Source organism: Littorina saxatilis, linkage group LG1 (assembly GCF_037325665.1).
Source record: "Littorina saxatilis isolate snail1 linkage group LG1, US_GU_Lsax_2.0, whole genome shotgun sequence".
In the NCBI taxonomy this organism is placed as follows: Eukaryota; Metazoa; Mollusca; class Gastropoda; order Littorinimorpha; family Littorinidae; genus Littorina; species Littorina saxatilis.
In genome coordinates, this window is record NC_090245.1 from 100,443,037 (window position 1) to 100,465,073 (window position 22,037).

At 41.5% G+C, this 22,037-nt stretch overlaps 1 protein-coding gene across 2 annotated transcripts in view; it reads left to right on the forward strand.

Moving 5' to 3' along the window:
* The window catches only part of LOC138947404 (kynurenine 3-monooxygenase-like), a 33,675-nt gene that overhangs the window by 5,067 nt on the left and 6,571 nt on the right, over nt 1-22,037 (forward strand). Inside the window, exons 3-11 of one of the 2 annotated variants that reach the window (XM_070318864.1) lie at nt 7,100-7,287; nt 8,387-8,435; nt 9,533-9,620; nt 9,950-10,121; nt 11,228-11,421; nt 12,752-12,809; nt 14,043-14,132; nt 18,354-18,411; nt 18,827-18,909. In XM_070318864.1, coding sequence (XP_070174965.1) covers nt 7,100-7,287; nt 8,387-8,435; nt 9,533-9,620; nt 9,950-10,121; nt 11,228-11,421; nt 12,752-12,809; nt 14,043-14,132; nt 18,354-18,411; nt 18,827-18,909 — 980 coding nt within the window. Of the gene's footprint in view, nt 1-7,099; nt 7,288-7,337; nt 7,463-8,386; nt 8,436-9,532; nt 9,621-9,949; nt 10,122-11,227; nt 11,422-12,751; nt 12,810-14,042; nt 14,133-18,353; nt 18,412-18,826; nt 18,910-22,037 lie in introns of those variants that run through there. The other variant, XM_070318873.1, reaches the window with a different exon arrangement.

Here is a 22,037-nt window from a genome sequence, read left to right on the forward strand (position 1 = left end):
AAACTTTCATACTGGGGGAGCGAGCCAGTCTGAAGAGTACTCGGGTCCAGCGCCAGCGTTTTTATATTTAGTCAAGTTTTGACTAAATATTTTAACATCGAGGGGGAATCGAAACGAGGGTCGTGGTGTATGTGCGTCTGTCTGTCTGTCTGTGTGTGTGTGTGTGTAGAGCGATTCAGACTAAACTACTGGACCGATCTTTATGAAATTTGACATGAGAGTTCCTGGGTATGAAATCCCCGAACGTTTTTTTCATTTTTTTGATAAATGTCTTTGATGACGTCATATCCGGCTTTTCGTGAAAGTTGAGGCGGCACTGTCACGCCCTCATTTTTCAACCAAATTGGTTGAAATTTTGGTCAAGTACTCTTCGACGAAGCCCGGACTTCGGTATTGCATTTCAGCTTGGTGGCTTAAAAATTAATTAATGACTTTGGTCATTAAAAATCTGAAAATTGTAAAAAAAAATAAAAATTTATAAAACGATCCAAATTTACGTTTATCTTATTTTCCATCATTTGCTGATTCCAAAAACATATAAATATGTTATATTCGGATTAAAAACAAGCTCTGAAAATTAAATATATAAAAATTATTATCAAAATTTTTTTTCGAAATCAATTTAAAAACACTTTCATCTTATTCCTTGTCGGTTCCTGATTCCAAAAATATATAGATATGATATGTTTGGATTAAAAACACGCTCAGAAAGTTAAAACGAAGAGAGGTACAGAAAAGCGTGCTATCCTTCTCAGCGCAACGAATACCCCGCTCTTCTTGTCAATTCCACGTGCACTGCCTTTGCCACGGGCGGTGGAGTGACGATGCTACGAGTATACGGTCTTGCTGCGTTGCGTTGCGTTCAGTTTCATTCTGTGAGTTCGACAGCTACTTGACTAAATATTGTATTTTCGCCTTACGCGACTTGTTATATTTAGTCAAGTTTTGACTAAATATTTTAACATCGAGGGGGAATCGAAACGAGGGTCGTGGTGTATGTGCGTGTGTCTGTCTGTCTGTCTGTGTGTGTGTGTGTGTAGAGCGATTCAGACTAAACTACTGGACCGATGTTTATGAAATTTGACATGAGAGTTCCTGGGTATGAAATCCCCGAACATTTTTTTCATTTTTTGGATAAATGTCTTTGATGACGTCATATCCGGCTTTTCGTGAAAGTTGAGGCGGCACTGTCACGCCCTCATTTTTCAACCAAATTGGTTGAAATTTTGGTCAAGTACTCTTCGACGAAGCCCGGGGTTCGGTATTGCATTTCAGCTTGGTGGCTTAAAAATTAATTAATGACTTTGGTCATTAAAAATCTGAAAATTGTAAAAAAAAAAAAGAAATTTATAAAACGATCCAAATTTACGTTTATCTTATTCTCCATCATTTGCTGATTCCAAAAACATATAAATATGTTATATTCGGATTAAAAACAAGCTCTGAAAATTAAATATATAAAAATTATTATCAAATTTTTTTTTTTGAAATCAATTTAAAAACACTTTCATCTTATTCCTTGTCGGTTCCTGATTCCAAAAATATATAGATATGATATGTTTGGATTAAAAACACGCTCAGAAAGTTAAAACGAAGAGAGGTACAGAAAAGCGTGCTATCCTTCTCAGCGCAACGAATACCCCGCTCTTCTTGTCAATTCCACGTGCACTGCCTTCGCCACGGGCGGTGGAGTGACGATGCTACGAGTTTTCGGTCTTGCTGCGTTGCGTTGCGTTCAGTTTCATTCTGTGAGTTCGACAGCTACTTGACTAAATATTGTATTTTCGCCTTACGCGACTTGTTATATTTAGTCAAGTTTTGACTAAATATTCATCGAGGGGGAATCGAAACGAGGGTCGTGGTGTATGTGCGTCTGTCTGTCTGTCTGTGTGTGTGTGTGTAGAGCGATTCAGACTAAACTACTGGACCGATCTTTATGAAATTTGACATGAGAGTTCCTGGGTATGAAATCCCCATACGTTTTTTTCATTTTTTTGATAAATGTCTTTGATGACGTCATATCCGGCTTTTCGTGAAAGGTGAGGCGGCACTGTCACGCCCTCATTTTTCAACCAAATTGGTTGAAATTTTGGTCAAGTAATCTTCGACGAAGCCCGGGGTTCGGTATTGCATTTCAGCTTGGTGGCTTAAAAATTAATTAATGACTTTGGTCATTAAAAATCTGAAAATTGTAACAAAAAATAAAAATTTATAAAACGATCCAAATTTACGTTTATCTTATTCTCCATCATTTGCTGATTCCAAAAACATATAAATATGTTATATTCGGATTAAAAACAAGCTCTGAAAATTAAATATATAAAAATTATTATCAAAATTAAATTGTCCAAATCAATTTAAAAACACTTTCATCTTATTCCTTGTCGGTTCCTGATTCCAAAAACATATAGATATGATATGTTTGGATTAAAAACACGCCCAGAAAGTTAAAACAAAGAGAGGTACAGAAAAGCGTGCTATCCTTCTTAGCGCAACTACTACCCCGCTCTTCTTGTCAATTTCACTGCCTTTGCCATGAGCGGTGGACTGACGATGCTACGAGTATACGGTCTTGCTGAAAAATGGCATTGCGTTCACTTTCATTCAGTGAGTTCGACAGCTACTTGACTAAATATTGTATTTTCGCCTTACGCGACTTGTTTATAATTTCGCTTCACGCGACTTGTTATTTATGTATCCAAAACATCATAGAACGTGGTACAATGCATGAAAACAACGCCGACAGTAAACTGACAAGATGTTATCTGGGCAGTACATTGGGTTGAACTAAAAGAATTCTGCTGAGAATGTACAAAAGAAAAAACAAGTCGCGTAAGGCGAAAATACAACATTTAGTCAAGTAGCTGTCGAACTCACAGAATGAAACGGAACGCAATGCAATTTTTCAGCAAGACCGTATACACGCCGGAACCTCGGCTGTACCCGCGGATAACCGCAGGCTCTGCAGGCTGTTCACCGCAGACAGAAATTGTCAACACGAGTGGTGAGTGTCTGCACAAAATCGTCTCTGCTTTCTCTAAAATGACATATCATTACAAAACTATTGTTTGTACTTCAACCTAAGGTATTATAGCACCCTATCATCGATTTAATTTTTTCCTTTCGTTCGTATGTGAAGGCTGAGCTTCGAGTATTTGTGGATTTCCTGTAAAAAGTGCCAAAATTCTGACTTCTGCAACTTGTTTAATAAGCTTGGATTTCCGTAATAAATGTGTAAAGTCAGAATTTTGGCACTTTTTACAGGAAATGCACAAATACTCGAAGCTCAGCCTTCACATACGAACGAAAGGAAAAAATTAAATCGATGGTAGGGTGCTATAATACCTTAGGTTGAAGTACAAACAATAGTTTTGCAATGATATGTCATTTTAGAGAAAGCAGAGACGATTTTTTGCAGACACTCACCACTCGTGTTGACAATTTCTGTCTGCGGTGAACAGTCTGTAGAGCCTGCGGTTATCCGCGGGTACAGCCGAGGTTCCGGCGTGAGGTATACTCGTAGCATCGTCAGTCCACCGCTCATGGCAAAGGCAGTGAAATTGACAAGAAGAGCGGGGTAGTACTTGAGCTGAGAAGGATAGCACGCTTTTCTGTACCTCTCTTCGTTTTAACTTTCTGAGCGTGTTTTTAATCGAAACATATCATATCTATATGTTTTTGGAATCCGGAACCGACAAGGAATAAGATGAAAGTGTTTTTAAATTGATTTCGACAATTTAATTTTGATAATAATTTTTATATTTTTAATTTTCAGAGCTTGTTTTTAATCCAAATATAACATATTTATATGTTTTTGGAATCAGCAAATGATGGAGAATAAGATGAACGTAAATTTGAATCGTTTTATAAAAAAAAATTTTTTTACTTGACCAAAATTTCAACCAATTTGATTGAAAAATGAGAGCGTGACAGTGCCGCCTCAACTTTCACGAAAAGCCGGATATATGGTGTGTAGAGCTAGAGCGATTGAGACCAAACTACTGGACCGATCTTTATGAAATTTTCCATGAGAGTTCCTGGGATTGATATCCCCGAACATTTTTTTCTTTTTTTGGAGAAATGTCTTTGATGACGTCATATCCGTCTTTTCGTGAAAGTTGAGGCGGCACTGTCACGCTCTCATTTTTCAACCAAATTGGTTGAAATTTTGGTCAAGTAATCTTCGACGAAGCCGGGACTTCGGTATTGCATTTCAGCTTGGTGGCTTAAAAATTAATTACTGACTTTGGTCATTAAAAATCTGAAAATTTAAAAAAAAAAAAAATGTATAAAACGATTCAAATTTACGTTCATCTTATTCTCCATCATTTTCTGATTCCAAAAACATATAAATATGTTATATTTGGATTAAAAACAAGCTCTGAAAATTAAAAATATAAACATTATTATCAAAATTAAATTGTCGAAATCAATTTAAAAACACTTTCATCTTATTCCTTGTCGGTTCCTGATTCGTGAAAGCGAAATTACAACATTTAGTCAATCTGTCGAACCCACAGAATAAAACTGCACGCACTGCAGTGTTTTCAGTCACGAGTATACAGCTTCGTCAATCCACGCGGCAAGGAAGTCGCTCAATTTTTGCGTGCAACACGAAGTAAACAGACATGCAAGAATAGCGACGGGTTCAAGTTTAGGTCGCTCCAGGAGACAAATTCCCGCGGATGTTGGCCTTTAAGGTTTTATTTCGCGTTTGGCCCATAGGGCTTTTAAGCTAATGCACAACAAAGCCAAAAATACAAACTAAAAATGCACACAAACACAGTAAACATGCATGCAATGGTCTACACTTTGCAAAAGTCAATAATAAAAATCATCAGAACTAACTAGAGAACTATGGTATGCATTTTGTAATGATGAAAAAGGCAACTATGTATAAATTGAACCACATTATCTTAATCGGACAGATGTGCGTTAGTATATATAAAAAAAATTCGTTTTTACCGTTGGAAAGTATTTTTAATAGGCAGTTACAGATAAGAAGCATTTTTGTGTGAGTGTTCGAAGAACAAAACGTTAAAAAAGTTAGCTTGTTCTACTCGATAAGTTGTATCTAATTCATTGTATGAGATATTGTTAATTGTTGTTATTTATTTGAATAAAAAAATTTGAAAAAAAAACCCCAAAAAACCCCACATTTAGTCAAAACTTGACTAAATTTAAAAAGTAAATGAATAAAAACATTAAGAAGGAAGCATCGGGAAAAAACTCAAAAACATTAACCTCCAATATAATCAATATCGCTCCGGTCAAAAAAGTACATCAGTCATCAATACTAAGACGGGATACAAACGAAACCAAACAAACACACAACACAACAGAGAGAGAGAGAGAGAGAGAGAGAGAGAGAGAGAGAAAGACAGAGACAGACAGACAGACAGACAGAGAGCCAGAGAGCCAGACAGACAGACAGACAGAGAGCCACACAGACAGAGCCAGACAGACAGAGAGCCAGACAGACAGAGAGCCAGACAGACAGAGACAGACAGAGTGGCAGAGAGAGACACAGAAAGAGACCGACAGAGTGGCAGAGAGAGACACAGAAAGAGACAGAGAGGGAGGGAGAGAGAGGGGGGAGAGAGTCACAGACGCTCTTTCTATGTCTGTGGGAGGGAGTCGGCGAAGGAAAGAGAGAGAGAGAGAGACAGGCAGAAAGACAGATACAGGCACAGACAAACAGACAGACAAAGACAGAGACGGAGAGAGAAAGACAGAGAAAAGAAGTCGCGTCAAGCTGTCGAACTCACAGAATGAAACTGAACGCACTGCATTTTTTCAGCAAGACCGTAGCATTGTCAGTCCACCACTCGTGGTAAAGGCAGTGAAATTGACAATCCAGAATAGCACGGTATAGTGGTTGCACTGAGCAGGATAGCACACTTTTCTATATCTCTATTCTTTTGAACTTTTTGAGCTTGTTTTTAATTCAAACATAGCATATGTATATGTTTTTGGAATCAGGAACCGACAAGAAATAAGATGAAATTGTTTTTAAATCGATTTCGGAAATTTAATTTTCATATTTTTAATTTTCAGACCTTGTTTTTAATCCGAATATAACATATTTATATGTTTATGGAATCAGAAAATGATGAAGAATAAGATAAAATTGTTTTTGGATCGTTTTATACAAAATATTTTAATTACAATTTTCAGATTTTTAATGACCAAACTCATCAATTATTTTTTAAGCGGCAAAGCTGAAATGCAATACCAAAGTCCGGCCTTCGTCGAAGATAGCTTGGCCAAAATTTCAATAAATGTTATTGAAAAATGAGGGTGTGACAGTGCCGCCTCAACTTTTACAAAAAGCCGGATATGACGTCATCAAAGACATTTATCCAAAAAATAAAAAATAAAACGTCTGGGGATATCATTCCCAGGAACTCTCGTAAAAAGTTTCATGAAGATCGGTCCAGTAGTTTACTCTGAATCGCTCTACACACACACACAGACAGACAGACACACACACACACACACCCACTCACACACACACACACACACACACACACACACACACACACACACACACACACACACACACACACGCACACACACACGCACACACACACGCACATACACCACGACCCTCGTTTCGATTCCCCCTCGATGTTAAAATATTTAGTCAAAACTTGACTAAATATAAAAAGAGAAACAGAGACAGAGACAGAGACAGAAATAGAGACTGAGACAGAGACAGAAAAAGACAGAGACAGAGAGTCACCGTGCTCCCAACGTATATTCCCTGTCCCCAACTTGCATTCCCTGTCCCCAACTTGTATTCCCTGTCCACAACTTATATTCCCTGTCTCCAACTTATATTCCCTGTCTCCAGCTTATAATTATTCCCTGTCCCCAACTTATATTCCCTGTCCCCAACTTATATTTCCTGTCCCCAACGTATATTCCCTGCCCCCAACTTATATTTCCTGTCCCCAACTTATATTCCCTGTCCACAACTTATATTCTCTATCCACAACTTATATTCTCTATCCACAACTTATATTCCCTGTCCCCAACGTATATTCCCTGTCCCCAACTTATATTTCCTGTCCCCAACGTATATTCCCGTCTTCAGACGTTCGCACTGAGCAAGGTGAAGAGGGTCGCAGCATCAACCTGACCCTGGCTAACAGAGGGAGAGAGGCGCTGAAAGCCGTTGATCTGGAACAGCGGGTCATTGCCACGGGTATCCATGTACACGGCCGTATGGTGCACTGCAAGGATGGCACAGCGAAACCCATGCCCTACGGCAAACATGGACAGGTTAGTACAAACATGTCTCTTGTGACAATTTTAATATTGACAGGGAGGGAGAGAGGCGCTGAAAGCCGTTGATCTGGAACAGCGGGTCATTGCCACAGGTATCCATGTACACGGCCGTACGGTGCACTGCAAAGATGGCACAGCGAAACCCATGCCCTACGGAAAACATGGACAGGTGGGTAAAACATTTGTCTTGTTTTAACTTTAATATTGACAGGGTCTAAGTGACAGGTATACCCGTACTTGGTAGAATGCTTCCCTGCAGGGATGGCACAGCAAAACCCATGCCCTACGGCAAACCTGGACAGGTTAGTATAACATTTCATTGTCTTGGTACAACTTTAAAACTGGCAGGTGAGTAAAACATGTGCCTAGTTACAACTTTAAGATTGACAGCGTCATAGCGACAGGTATCACTGTACACGGCCGTATGGTACACGGCAAGGATGGCACAGCGAAACCCATGCCCTGCGGAAAACATGGACAGGTGGGTAAAACCCCGTATTTTATGACTAACCGCGACAAGTGGATACATTTCACACATGTTTGGTGTTCTTGAAAGGTTGCAATATATATATCATCCCTGTACACGGTCGTATACTCTTCACTGTAAAGATGAGACACTGTTATTTACCGACGTCTTTGGGTAAAATCCCGGCCTTCCCTTCTCTCAATACCACCTCCCAACACCACCTCCCCACACTCTCACCCCCACCCCACCCCGCAAAAAAAAACCAAAAAAACCCCACCTTTTCACTTTAACTCTCGGTCGGTAAAAGCATGCCATTTACGCGGGCGCATAATTATGTTTCCTTTTCTATTTTTGAGAAACGACCTTGTCAGAAAAGAAAGTTAATTGCAGCTGGAGAGCGCTCTCTAATCTGAACGGGCCATGTTTTCTAAACAGAAGCGCTTGTATCAAAGCCAGTTGATCCAAATATCTTACCCTTTACGCTGTAACCGTTTACTGAAGTAGTGTCAGTAATGTTTGCTAAAGTACAAAGTTTTACCATACTTCGATCGACTGACCCCAATCAGAAATCTTGATACAAGCTTTCCTGGACTAACTATGCTTTTCTCCCTTCCGTTTTAATTTCAGAGCATCATATCGTTGAACAGAAAGCGACTAAATGAAGAAATTCTTAGCGGTGAGTTTCTTGCTTGATTTGTTTGTTATTTCAAGGTATAGCAAAATGATGGTTACAAAAGTGGAAGGCATAGTTTATCGTCACGTGCTTTCTCGCTGCTTTTAGATATTTCCGAGTGATTATCAAAACTGTTGCACACTATCTTATACCTTGTCTAACTATATCTATGCTGAACCGAGGGAGGCGGGAAGGCGGGGGGCGGGGTGGGGGTGGGGGTGGGGTGGGGATGGGGTGGGTGGGGGATGGGGATTTGGTCGGGGGAGGGTGTAGTTTTGGGGTAGGAGGAGTGTAGTTCTTGTCGAGTAATCGACTAACAAACCATGAGTTGCATAAGACCTATTGATCAGAACACTTACAAGTCATTATTTTGCGTAAAACAGCATTAGCATTTCTTGTCTCTTCCTGGCGAGTAATGATCAATGGAGCATGAATAGAGCTATACGTAAAGCTTTCCAAAGGTAGCATTGTCTGTTCAGAACGATGACTGATCGAACATGAATAGAGCTACACACAATTACTCTCTACATAGTTTCCCGATCAAATGTCGAGTAAGAATGAAACGTTATGACAGGAAGAGACCGTATGGCGAGAGAAATAGACAATGATAGATGCAAAAAAAAGTAATATGGTGAGAGAAAAAACAGAGGCAAAGGGATGAGAGGGAGGGAGAAAAGAGAGGGAAGAGATAGGGAGAAGAGAGAGAGAGAGAGAGAGAGAGAGAGAGAGAGAGAGAGAGAGAGAGAGAGAGAGAGAGAGAGAGAGAGAGAGAGAGAGAGAGAGAATACGAAAGTTTAATTGCTATAGGGGTATTACATTTCACGCGCAACGAAGGTACGGTACAAAAAGCGGGAGAGAGAGAGAGAGAGAGAGAGAGAGAGAGAGAGAGAGACAGACAGACAGACAGACAGACAGACAGACAGAGACAGAGAGAGACAGAGACACAGAGAGAGAGACACACACAGAGAGACAGAGAGAGAGACAGAGAGAGAGAGACAGAGACAGGAACACAGAGAGAGAGAGAGAGAGAGAGAGAGAGAGAGAGAGAGAGAGAGAGAGAGAGAGAGTTGATTTTAACGTGTATTTTAATGTGTTTCCAGCGGCCGAAGAATACTCCAATGTACGAACTCACTTCAATCACAAACTTATCTGCTGTAACCTTGATAAAGGCGAAGTGACATTTTTGCAGTAAGTGTTTGTTTTTCTTTTGATCGATCGGTTGGTTGGTTGGTTGGTGTGTTGATGGATGGATGGATGGATGGATGGATTGATTGATTGATTGATTTTGTGTAGGTCGCGCTTCACGAGGGGCGACGCTGTGGTGGTTTTTTTCTATACACCACAACCAGTTTTATCATGTGAGATCAGTCGTCTAAGTCTGGGATTGTTTGATTGATTGATTGATTGATAGATTGATTGTTTGATTGATTGATTGAATGGTTGGTTGGTTGGTTGGTTGGTTGGTTGGTATGTAGGTTGATTGATTAATTGATTGATTGACGTGTTTATTTTGCCAGTGAGGGACGGGAGTTGAAAAGAAGAGCTGACGTCATCATTGGCAATGACGGAGCCTACTCGGCTGTTCGTGGCATGATGATGAAACACCCGGATGTCAACATGGACTTTCAGCAAGAGTACATCCCCCATTGCTACATGCAGATAGACATACCGGCTAATTCTCATGGCGAGGTGTGTATCAGTTTTCATGTTTGTTTCTTTCTTTCGTCTGTCTTTCTTTCTTCTTTTGTCCGGTTATTTGTTTGTTGCTGAATTGTTATTTTTCTGAGTCTTAAAACTATGATGACAGCTATTACTCAGTATCTAAGACTGACCTGGTCTCATTGCCTAACTCAAGCCGCTGCATGATATGGGTCTTAATGCGTGTATTCAAAGTAAAACATGAGAGCAAAGCCATGTATGTACGTTCAATAGTCAATTCATGTTCATTTTGGTTGGTTTTTACTTCTTTTTACATTTAGTCAAGTTTTGACTAAATGTTTTAACATAGAGGGGGGAATCGAGACGAGGGTCGTGGTGTATGTGTGTGTGTGTGTGAGTGTGTGTGTGTGTGTGTGTGTGTGTGTGTGTGTGTGTGTGTGTCTGTGTGTGTGTCTGTGTGTGTGTCTGTCTGTCTGTGCGTGTGTGTGTGTGTAGAGCGATTCAGATCAAACTACTAGACCGATCTTTATGAAATTTGACATGAGAGTTCCTGGGAATGATATCCCCGGACGTTGTTTTCATTTTTTCGATAAATACTTTTGATGACGTCATATCCGGCTTTTTGTAAAAGTTGAGGCGGCACTGTCACACCCTCATTTTTCAATCAAATTGATTGAAATTTTTCTAAAGCAATCTTCGACGAAGGCCGGACTTCAGTATTGCATTTCAGCTTGGTGGCTTAAAAATTAATTAATGACTTTGGTCATTAAAAATCTGATTAAAATTGGATTAAAAACACGCTCAGAAAGTTCAAACGAAGAGAGGTACAGAAAAGCATGCTATGCAGCACAGCAAAACCACTACCGCGCTGAACAGGCTCGTCAGTTTCACTCCGGTATGCACAAGCGGCGGACTACGGTCATTGTGAAAAAATGCAGTGCGTTCAGTTTCACTCTGTGAGTTCCACAACTTGACTAAATGTAGTAATTTCGCCTTACGCGACTTGTTTTTACTTGTTTCGTTCTTTATTTTTTCTTTGATTTGATTTGATTTAATTAATTTAATTTAATTTAGTTAAGTTTAGTTTAATTTAGTTTTATTTGATTTGATTTGATTTGATTTGATTTTACCTTCAGTTTGCCATGGCAGAGAACTACATCCACGTGTGGCCTCGCGAGAACCTTCTGCTGGTGGCTCTGCCCAACCCAGACCGGTCCTTCACGGCCGCACTCTTCATGGAATGCCAGCTCTTCCACACACTCCGAGACAAAGACGCCATTGTGCCCTTCTTCGCCAACCATCTCCCTGACGCCCTTGCCCTCATTGGAGAGTGAGTTCATCTAGCTAAACGTGGAGCTTTTCGTTGCATACAATAACAATAACAATAACAATACTTTATTGTCCATTAAAATGTTACATAAAAATGGAACATTTTCTTCTGCACACCCTGCCTGTCTGTAAACGATTATAACAACAATTGGACAAAAGGACAACACATACATAAAACATAAAACATAGGTTCACGTATGTAATAACAAGCACACCTATCATATTTCCAATAACACTGACCTAAAGTGCTGTCCGTGTCATCTTTAAATTGAATAAATGAACAGATACAATCTGAATAAGGTCAAACGTCTTTAAGACTATCACAATCAAATAACTATAATATTGCACAATGTAAATTTACCCTCTCATGATCTCTCATATCACAGGAGTTGGGTTTCACAGTAGAGCAATCACGTTACGAATATCACAGAAACAAAACATTATTCAATGTCTCATACGATACCGAAACATGCATGCACAGCCTGGCGGTAACCTTACGATTGAGTTTCCACTGCTGATAGGACTTAGTCGCCGAGACAAACTTCATTTTTGAGTCACTTGAGAAAAAGTGACTCTATGTAATCGGTCAGTGTTAGTCTGTCCGGCCGGCCGGCCGTCCGTAGACACCACCTTAACGTTGGACTTTTCTCGGAAACTATCAAAGCGATCGGGCTCATATTTTGTTTAGTCGTGACCTCCAATGACCTCTACACTTTAACGATGGTTTCGTTGACCTTTGACCTTTTTCAAGGTCACAGGTCAGCGTCAAAGGAAAAATTAGACATTTTATATCTTTGACAAAGTTCATCGGATGTGATTGAAACTTTGTAGGATTATTCTTTACATCAAAGTATTTACATCTGTAGCCTTTTACGAACGTTATCAGAAAAACAAGGGAGATAACTAGCCTTTTCTGTTCGGCAACACACAACTTAACGTTGGGCTTTTCTCGGAAACTATAAAAGTGACCGGGCTCAAATTTTATGTGAACGTGACTCATTGTGTTGTGAATAGCAATTTCTTCCTGTCCATCTGATGCCTCATATAATATTCAGAACTGCGAAAGTGACTCGATCGAGCGTTTGCTCTTCTTGTTGAAATCCTTTGTTCATTTCTCGTGAGAAACCCATAACAATGACAAAACGTGACGTCTTCCAGTTACTGGCTACTGTCGTTTCGCTTCTGACATCAGATTTCGCTTCTGACGAGATGATTAAGAAGATACGACTTTTTGGTTTGTAGATGTTGTTTATGTAACAAGAACAAAGGGATGTTAACAATCTGGGTCCTTGACACATTAAATAATTATGTGTTTTTTTCTCTATTTTCAGAGACAGTCTGAGGAAGACTTTCATGAACAACATCCCGTCACGGCTTATTTCCATCAAGGTAAATGGCATGTTCTGCATTCAGTCTGTGTTAAGAAAGAGCATGACCACCCACCCCCTTACCTCGCCCCCCCCCTCCCCCCTCCCCTCAAAATGAAGCCAATATGAGTAGAAACATAAACAAGTCGCGTAAGGCGAAATTACTACATTTAGTCAAGCTGTCGAACTCACAGAATAAAACTGAACGCACTGCATTTTTTCACCAAAACCGCATACTCGTAGTTTCGTCAGTCCACCGCTCGAGGCAAAGGCAGTGAAATCGACAAGCCAGAATAGTGCGGTAATGGTCGCGCTGAGCGGGATAGCACGTACGCTATTCTGTACCTCTCTTCGTTTTAACTTTCTGAGCGTGTTTTTAATCCATTGTTTTTAAATCGATTTCGGACATTTTATTTGAATCATAATTTTTATATTTTTAAGTTTTCAGAGCTTGTTTTTAATCCGAATATAACATATTTATATGTTTTTGGAATCAGAAAATGATGAAGAATAAGATGAACGTAAATTTGGATCGTTTTGTAAAAAAATAATTTTCATTACAATTTTCAGATTTTTAATGACCAAATTCATTAATTAATTTTTAAGCCTCCAAGCTGAAATGCAATACCGAAGTCCGGACTTCGTCGAAGATTGCTTGGCCAAATTTCAATCAATTTAATTGAAAAATGAGGGTGTAACAGTGCCGCCTCAACTTTTACAAAAAGCCGGATACGACGTCATCAAAGACATTAATCCAAAAAATGTCTGGGGATATCATACCCAGGAACTCTCATGTAAAATTTCATAAAGATCGGTCTGGTAGTTTAGTCTGAATCGCTCTACACACACACACACACACACACACACACACACACACACACACACACACACACACACACACACACACACACACACACACACACACACACACACACACACACACCACGACCCTCGTCTCGATTCCCCCTCTATGTTAAAACATTTAGTCAAAACTTGACTAAATGTAAAAATATAATAGTACAGTGATTCAAACAGATTCGGTCAAGCTCATTCCCATTTTCTGCTATTTACTTCAGGTATACCTTGTAACACAAACAGGTGTGTTCTGTTTGACAAAAAGTAATTCCTTTTTGCCACACAGTGTGTAATTTGTCATACGAACGGGTGTGTTATTTTTAAAACACCCGGATATGTTTGTTTATTTGGTTATTTGTTTTCTTTTTGTCATTTTGACGATTGTGTTTTCTGTCATCAGTGCAACCCGCACCACTACAGCAGCAAATCGGTGATCATGGGGGATGCGGCCCACGCAATGACCCCCTTCTACGGACAGGGCATGAACTGCGTAAGTTGTATTTCTAGAACAATTTCTGTTATTCAGGGTTATTTGTAAGGCTTACTTGTTTTATGCTCAATAGGGTTCTACGCTAATTGTCTCCCGGCACAGGTATATGATCTACAAGTTGGTATTTCCCTTCATCAGTTAGCTCTGTCGATGCTCGTTTAACCGCTTGCCTCCCTTTATATAATGAACCGCCTATAAAGCGTCGTCGTCCCGAACTAAATCTTCGAAATCTCCAAAACCGTTGGAACTCTGGGTAGGGAAATTCGTTCATGAAATGACGTCAGCGCATTTAGGCGATTGGTCAATGCATTTTGAAGCGGGACTGCCAACATTATGTCGGTCACCTTTAAAATGAATGCTACTTGAGTTTGCTTTCCAAACTATACTGTTCAAAAAAAGAAACGCATAGTTGCTACTTGCCAAATTTGTTTTATTTTTCGAAAAAATTAACAGAAAATCCAATATTTAGATTATTTGTTTGAAATTTGGTATGGACACAGTTGAATGCACACACAGTTCATTTGCATCTTCAAATCAATCAGTCAATCAATACGATTGGGTGCCGAGGCTGTCAAGTCAGTAGGGGGTGTGACTGCCTTGAGCAGCAACAACTGCCCGGCACCTTCTGGGCATGGACTGGATCAGATGCCGGATATATTGCTGTGGGATGGTGTCCCACTCCTCCTGAAGTGCCTGCAATAGATCGCGGTGATTTGCCGGCGCTTCTTCTCGCCTGCGCACACGTCTGTCCAATTCATCCCAGAGGTGTTCTATCGGGTTCATGTCTGGCGACATGGATGGCCAGGGAAGCACCTGGACATGGTGGTCGGTGAGGAACTGGGTGGTGAGTCGTGCTGTGTGCGGGCGAGCGTTGTCCTGCTGGAATATGGCATCCTGGTCAGCCAGAAGAGGAAGGGCGTGTGGGCGCAGAATTTCCTCCACGTATCGCTGGGCAGTTATGCGCCCTTGGACGTGCACCAGGGTGCTCCTTCCAGCGGTATTGATCGCCCCCCACACCATGACGCCTCCACCACCATGAACGGGTGCCTCATCCACACAGTTGGGCGCGTAACGTTCGTTTACTCTCCGGTAGACCCTCCTCCGACCATCATGTCGCTGGAGCAGGAAGTAGGACTCGTCGCTGAACCACACGTGTCTCCAGTGATTCCGGACGGTCCAGCGAAGGTGCTGGTTGCCCCACTGCACTCGGTTCTGGCGATGGCGGCGGGTGAGGACAGCTCCTCTGTGAGGTCTGCGAGCTCTCAAACCAGCTTCATGCAGGCGGTTCCGCACGGTCTGGTCCGATAATCGGTGTGGCCCGGGGAGAGCCTGGACAGAAGATGAGGCCGACAGGAAACGATTCCGGAGGTGGCGGAGCCGTATGAAGCGGTCGTGAGCAGCAGTTGTCGCCCTTGGTCTTCCCGCTCGTGGCAAGTCAGCAACGGAGCCAGTGGCTTGAAACCTGACCCACAGTCTACTGATGGTGCTCTGGGACACGTGGAAGTGCCTGGCGATTGCACTTTGACTTTGGCCTGCTTGTAAACGACCCAATGCAATTTGACGGTCTTCTCTGCTCAATCGGGCCATCTTTCGTCGCTGAATTGTCGTCTGATTTCTTTGTGGCGAACAATCCGCTTTTATGGGTTTTGGAAGACATGGTGAGAGCTCAATATTCCCCGAGTTTCATGAGATTACACTGAAGCATGACGAGTGGTCATGCCAAATGAGCAATTTTGACATTGTAGCCACTGATAACGCATGCGTCACGTGCAGAGCTCACTTGTGGCAATGGACGAAAGGTCGACGACCAGATAAACATTTTCTGCAGTTTGGTGGATATCCTTGTAGCCATATAACTAAATTAACCAAATATTACAAGCTATGCGTTTCTTTTTTTGAACAGTATAATACGAAGTAAAGGGGAGCATAGAGTCAGTTATCAAAACTTGACTAAATGTAAAAACAGCTGTTGCGTGTTAGCCCATACATTTTATGTGTGTTTGTGTTTGTGTGTGTGTGTGTGTGTGGTGTGTGTGTATGTGTTTGTGTGTATGTGTGTGTGTGTGTGTGAGTGTGTGTGTGTGTGTGCGCGTGTGTGTGCGCGTGTGAGCGGGTGCATGTGCGCGTGCGCGCGCGCATGTGTGTGTGTGTGCCCCGCGATTTGTAAAAATGTTTTACAAATCACGTAAATGATATTTAACTCATCTCCGAAGTGAAGGGATCTATTGAGAAAAAAAATGTCATTACTTTTTTGTCCCATCGCTTGGAAATTCGGGTCGCTTCCTCCCAGTAGAAAGCTAGCAGTAACAGAGTCACGCTACCCCAAAGTCAAGGGATCTATTAGTCCCGTTTCGCCGTTATCCCATTTCACCCCCATCCCATTTTCGCGACATTTCACAGGCCAAGTGTCATTTTACCACCGTGTCAAACCACTAGTGCCACATTCCATTTTGTCGCCATGCCGTTTTGCCGTCATCCTATTTCCCCACCATCCCTATTTCGCGACAATTTGGATTGTGGCGAAAATGGGATTTCGCGAAAACGGAATGTCTCCCTAGTTGAATAACGCAGTATAGTAGTATAGTGTGGCTTGGCAAGAAGAATAAATCAAAATGAGATGGCGGCCAAATGGGATGGTGTCAAAATGGGATGTCGCGCTATTGTTATGACACGGTAGTAAAATGACGCTTGGCTTGTGAAATGTCGCGAAAATGAGATGGGGGCGAAATGGAATGGCGGTGAAACGGCATGGCGGCCAAATGGGATATAGTGTCAAAATGGGATGTCGAGCTATTGTTATGACATGTTAGTAAAATGACGCTTGGCTTGTGAAATGTCGCGAAAATGGGATGAGGCAAAAAATGGGACGGCGGCAAAATGGGATTACACCAACATAGGATGTGGATCTAAAACTGCCCCCACCACTTAGCGTAGAGGCTCTAAACAACAAATATTAATAATAATAAAAGGCATGCAATTACTTTGTGGAATGCGACATTTTTACATTTTTACAAATCGCGGTTTTAGGTTCGCGCCATCCCCGTCCGTCTTCTGCGCAAACAGTTTATAGCGGCTTCATTGAGAAGACTTGTGAGCATCTGAGATGGTACCCGACAAAAAAAAACTGTAAATCCACTAACGCCTATCAAAGATTTTTTTTTTCTTTTTCTTCAAAATCTATTTGCAAAATGAACAATCTATATGTCCATAACACATGCTTTGATTAAAGTGAACTCGACTTAACAGCAAAGACCAATTTCTATCTTCCGTTTTTGCGACGACGACAAATTGCTCCATTTTCCAGCCGGAACGTCTCGCAAAGGCCCCGTCCCGACTGTGTGAGGGGAAAAAAAGAAGCCGGGTCACCGTCACTTGTCGTCGTGCTGAGTTGTCGGGCGTCTTCCCCGCAACCTCACTACTGACTCATGCTCGAGAACCCACGTGTAATATTCCAAGTCAAAATTAGTATTTTTAACTCATATTCATAATGTGCCCGGATAGCTCAAGTGGTAATGCGTTTGATAGCGAAGGTGTTACTATCGGCGGTCATGGGTTCGAATCCCTTAGCAATCAACAATATTTTTCAATTTTGTTTGTAATGTTTCAACTTTTTTTTCCCAACTCGTAATTTATGTATTTTATTCATTTTAATTAATTCTAAAGGTTTTTAGTAATGTAGTGAATATCGAATTTATGAAAGGGTTCCATAATTATTGAGTACTTCTGATGAACGATTTCCCAGAATTGCGCATTCTATTCTAAGTAACATCGTTTTGGGGGAGAAATCCAAATGGGCGATTTAGTATCACCGCGCGTCGACTGGATGTAATGGTGGTTAGCAACTTCGAATTAATGCACTTCTGCTCCCAGACAATCGCTTCCTGGAGAACTGTCCCTAAACCACTGCATCTTTGGACAAGTGTCTTCCTTTCTTCTGTGTGTTTATGAAATGTGTTGCTGTTGATAGCTGCTTATGTACAGACATTTGGCATTGTAAATACTCTAAATGCTGTATACATTATACGGTATAACACGTAACGCCGGGTAAAATTATAGATCCTGTAGTTCATAGAGATGGTGTTATTTGTATTATAAGTCTATTAAGGAATTCTGTAGTGCATATAGAGGATATTATTTATATTAGCAGTTTATGTGTTGTGTCGGATTGCTGCCACAACCAGTCATTGTGTCTGTCACTGTTACACTCATTCGGTGTTACAGGGATTTGAAGACTGCTTGGTTCTGTCTGAACTACTGGATGAGTACCACAATGACTTCGGTGAGTGGATTTTTCATTTCATTTTATCTTCTTTTTTTCGCTGGTGTTTATCTTAATCCTATATGCTAGTGGAGTCGGTCGATTTCAGCACTGTTAAATATCTGCTTGTTTGCGCAATTATACAGTGAGAAGAAAATGTAAACGAACACGCTCAGTCAAAGACGCACAGGCACGTATACACAGACAGAGTGGCTAAAACACACACACACACACACACACACACACTCTGACACACACACACACACACACACACACACACACACACACACACACACACACACACACACACACACAACTTGAACACTCTCACACACGCGCGCGCGCAAACACTCATCCCCCCCCCCCCCCCCCCCCTTGTCTCACTCTTTAACTGGTAGCAACATTTAAGAACTATTCTGTATGTTCTGTATGTTAGACAAAGCACTCCCGGCCTACACTGAAAGGAGATACAAGGACACACACGCTATTGTGGACCTGGCCATGCAAAACTACGACGTGGTAAGTTACATCTATAATTAATACCTGCCATTACAAAACACACTGCCGATTTGTTTTATTACAATATATAATGAATACCCTATAATTAAAACAAACGTGTGTGTGTGTCTGTGTGCGTGCGTGTGTGTGTGTGTGTGTGTGTGTGTGTGTGTGTGTGTGTGTGTGTGTGTGTGTGTTTACGTAGGCATGTCTCTGTTCAAGATCGTCTTGTGTGTTTTTGTGTGTCTCGGTGTAACACGAAATTCTTACTCCACGAACTATTTACTCCGGAGTAAAAATTTTGTACGAAATTCTTACTCCGAGTACACCTTTCGTACGAGAAAAGAACTCCCCAAGGCACGAAAAAATTACTCCCTCCACGAAATTTTGACTCCCCAATTTTTTTACTTCCAGTAAAAATCTCGTACGCGAAAATGAGATGCGGGCGAAGGGATAATGCCAATACGTGATCTCGCGCAAACAAATGTCGCGCTACCCTCCCTCCACCCCTTCCACCACCAAGACTAACAGGGGACAGGGGAGTAAAAGTTGCGTACACCTGGCGTGGGCAGTAAATTGCTCGTGTTAGGGTGGAATAATTTATTCGTTATTTATTCGTCAGGGGAGTAACATTTTCGACCGAAATGTGACTCGGAACACACCTGTCGTGGGGAGTAATTTTCTCGTGTTTTGGGGGAGTAAGTTTTTCGTGAAGGGAGTACAATTTTCGTACGACATTTTTACTCCGGAGTAAAAATCTCGTGGGAGTAATTTTCTCGTGTTACACCGGCTAGCGCTGTACCCGTGCTTTACCTTCCGCCTCAGTTGCCGGGGTTGTGAACAGCTAAAGTAAGGGGTCAAATTCAAGAATATCATAGTGTCCCAAATTCAATGCATCCGTTGGTATTTGTCAATTTTTACAATCGGAGAGGGCACTTGCCAGTGTTGAAACAGAGGGTAAATCGTGGTGAAAAACGATAATCAGTTTTGACTTAAAACTGCGATCCGGGCCATTCCGCAAACTTTATTTTCATAAGTGTTCAATGGGGGATAAGCTTACTACCAGTATATTGTGGACTGTTAGTGGAGAGAGTTAATTTGCAGGGCCGGACTAGGGGGGGGGGGGGGGGGTTACAGGGCTTAAGCATGTACCTCCCAAACGGCTTTGTTTTTGTGTTTTTTTAGTGTGGTTTTTTTGTGTGGGGGGGGGGGGTTGCATCTGGATCATCATAAAATCCGAGGGGAAATCGCACATCTCACCCCCTCAAGACATTTTTCTTCAACGATTTTTGTGATGAAAAGTATGAGTCCTAACAATCTCAATTCTTCTTCATTGCCTGTACAGCTTGCTGTCAAATTTACCTTTTTCGTTCAAGGAGAGGCTTCCTTTTCCTCCAGAAACATCAAAAAACGTTCAGCTTCAAGGGGGCTTCGCCCCCTTGCAACACCCACCAAGGGGGCTTCGCCCCCTGGACCCCCATCTGTAACCCCCCCCCCCCCCCCCCCTAGTACTTACCTAGTCATGCCCTGATTTGAGACATTATTGTTGAATTTTATAAAGCAGGCTGTGTGGGTTTGTTGATGGCCGCAGGAGCGGTCATCTATTGGAATGCATTCGGAGAGGTGACATGTCTCGTTTTGTTACCGTTCTCACGAGATCAGTTACAGGTTTTCTCTCTCTCTCTCTCTCTCTCTCTCTCTCTCTCTCTCTCTCTCTCTCTCTCTCTCTCTCTCTCTCTCTCTCTCTCTCTCTCTCTCTCTCTCTCTCTCTCTCTCTCTCTCTCTCTCCCTCAATATACCTCAACTTAAACAACAGCTTTTATTTAATAAATCAGTTTTCATGCACAAGATCCTACATGACCAAGCACCCGAATATCTAACTCACTTGTTTCAATCAACACCTTCTCGGTATTCCACTTTCAAGCATAATCTGGCCTGCCCGAAGCCACGCATTGACATATTTAAAACTAGTCTTTCATACTCGGGAGCTTATGTCTGGAACTCCCTACCTACATGCTTAAAATCGACCAGTAACCTTAAAACATTCAAAACACATCTGCAAAAATACATTCAAACATCACTTTAATGTAATGTGCCTGGTTGCTCAAACGTATGTGTGCCTTTTATCCTTCTGAAAATGTGCATGTATGTGTCTTGCGTCAACTTGGTGTGATAAGAATACATTCTCGTGTATTACTCCTTCTAGTATCTAAGATAGTATTACTGCATTTTATATTGGCATGGTGATTCCTTCATAATCTAAGATGGTATATATTAGGTCATGAACGGTTTTTATTTTTATTTTTATTTTTAGTTTTTTTTTACTTTGCTACCTGATCCTTTATTTGGTTAGTGTGTCGTGTTATGTTGGCTTGCCTTATAAGTTAGTTGATCTTCTGTGTGTGTGTGCGTGTGCGTGTGCGTGTATATATATGTGTGTGTGTGTGTTCTGATAATGTATGGTTGTACTGCCCGTATTGTGATATCTGTATATCACATATCGGTAAAAAAAAAAGTTCTCTCTCTCTCTTTCTCTCTCTCTCTCTCTCTCTCTCTCTCTCTCTCTGTATGTCTTTGTCTGTGTCTCCCTCTGAGTCTTTAGGCGCTTCTGTCTTTCTATGTCTGTCTCTGTCTATGTGTGTGTGTCTCTCTCTCTCGCTCTCGCTCTCTCTCTCTCTCTCTCTCTCTCTCTCTCTCTCTCTCTCTCTCTCTCTCTCTCTCTCTCTCTCTCTCTCTCTCTCTCTCTCTCATCCGACTCCTCGCACACAGGTCAAAGCAGAGGTTAACTTGTGTTAATTTGAGTGCACGTGTACCCAGCAGGAGGGGGGTGACTCGATTCGGGTCAGAAGTGGGGCCCAAGCACTTTGGTCTTCAGTCTTTGGGTTCTTGCTTTCAGTGGAGAAGATGCCAACATGAAATTGCACTATGGTCTACTATTTATTGTCCTTGTCTATCGGACACGAAGAAGGGAAGCTACAATCGCCCCAGGTCATAATATATATCTTTGTTTCCTGAGCCTGGACCATTGAGACGTTTATCTCATAGATCTGTTCATTCTTCAGTTTGTCGGTTTTAAAAGTTATACCCCCATTCCACACAACCGTTCTAGGTCCCGTTCCCGTACCAACCAAGGACTGCTGCCAACAACA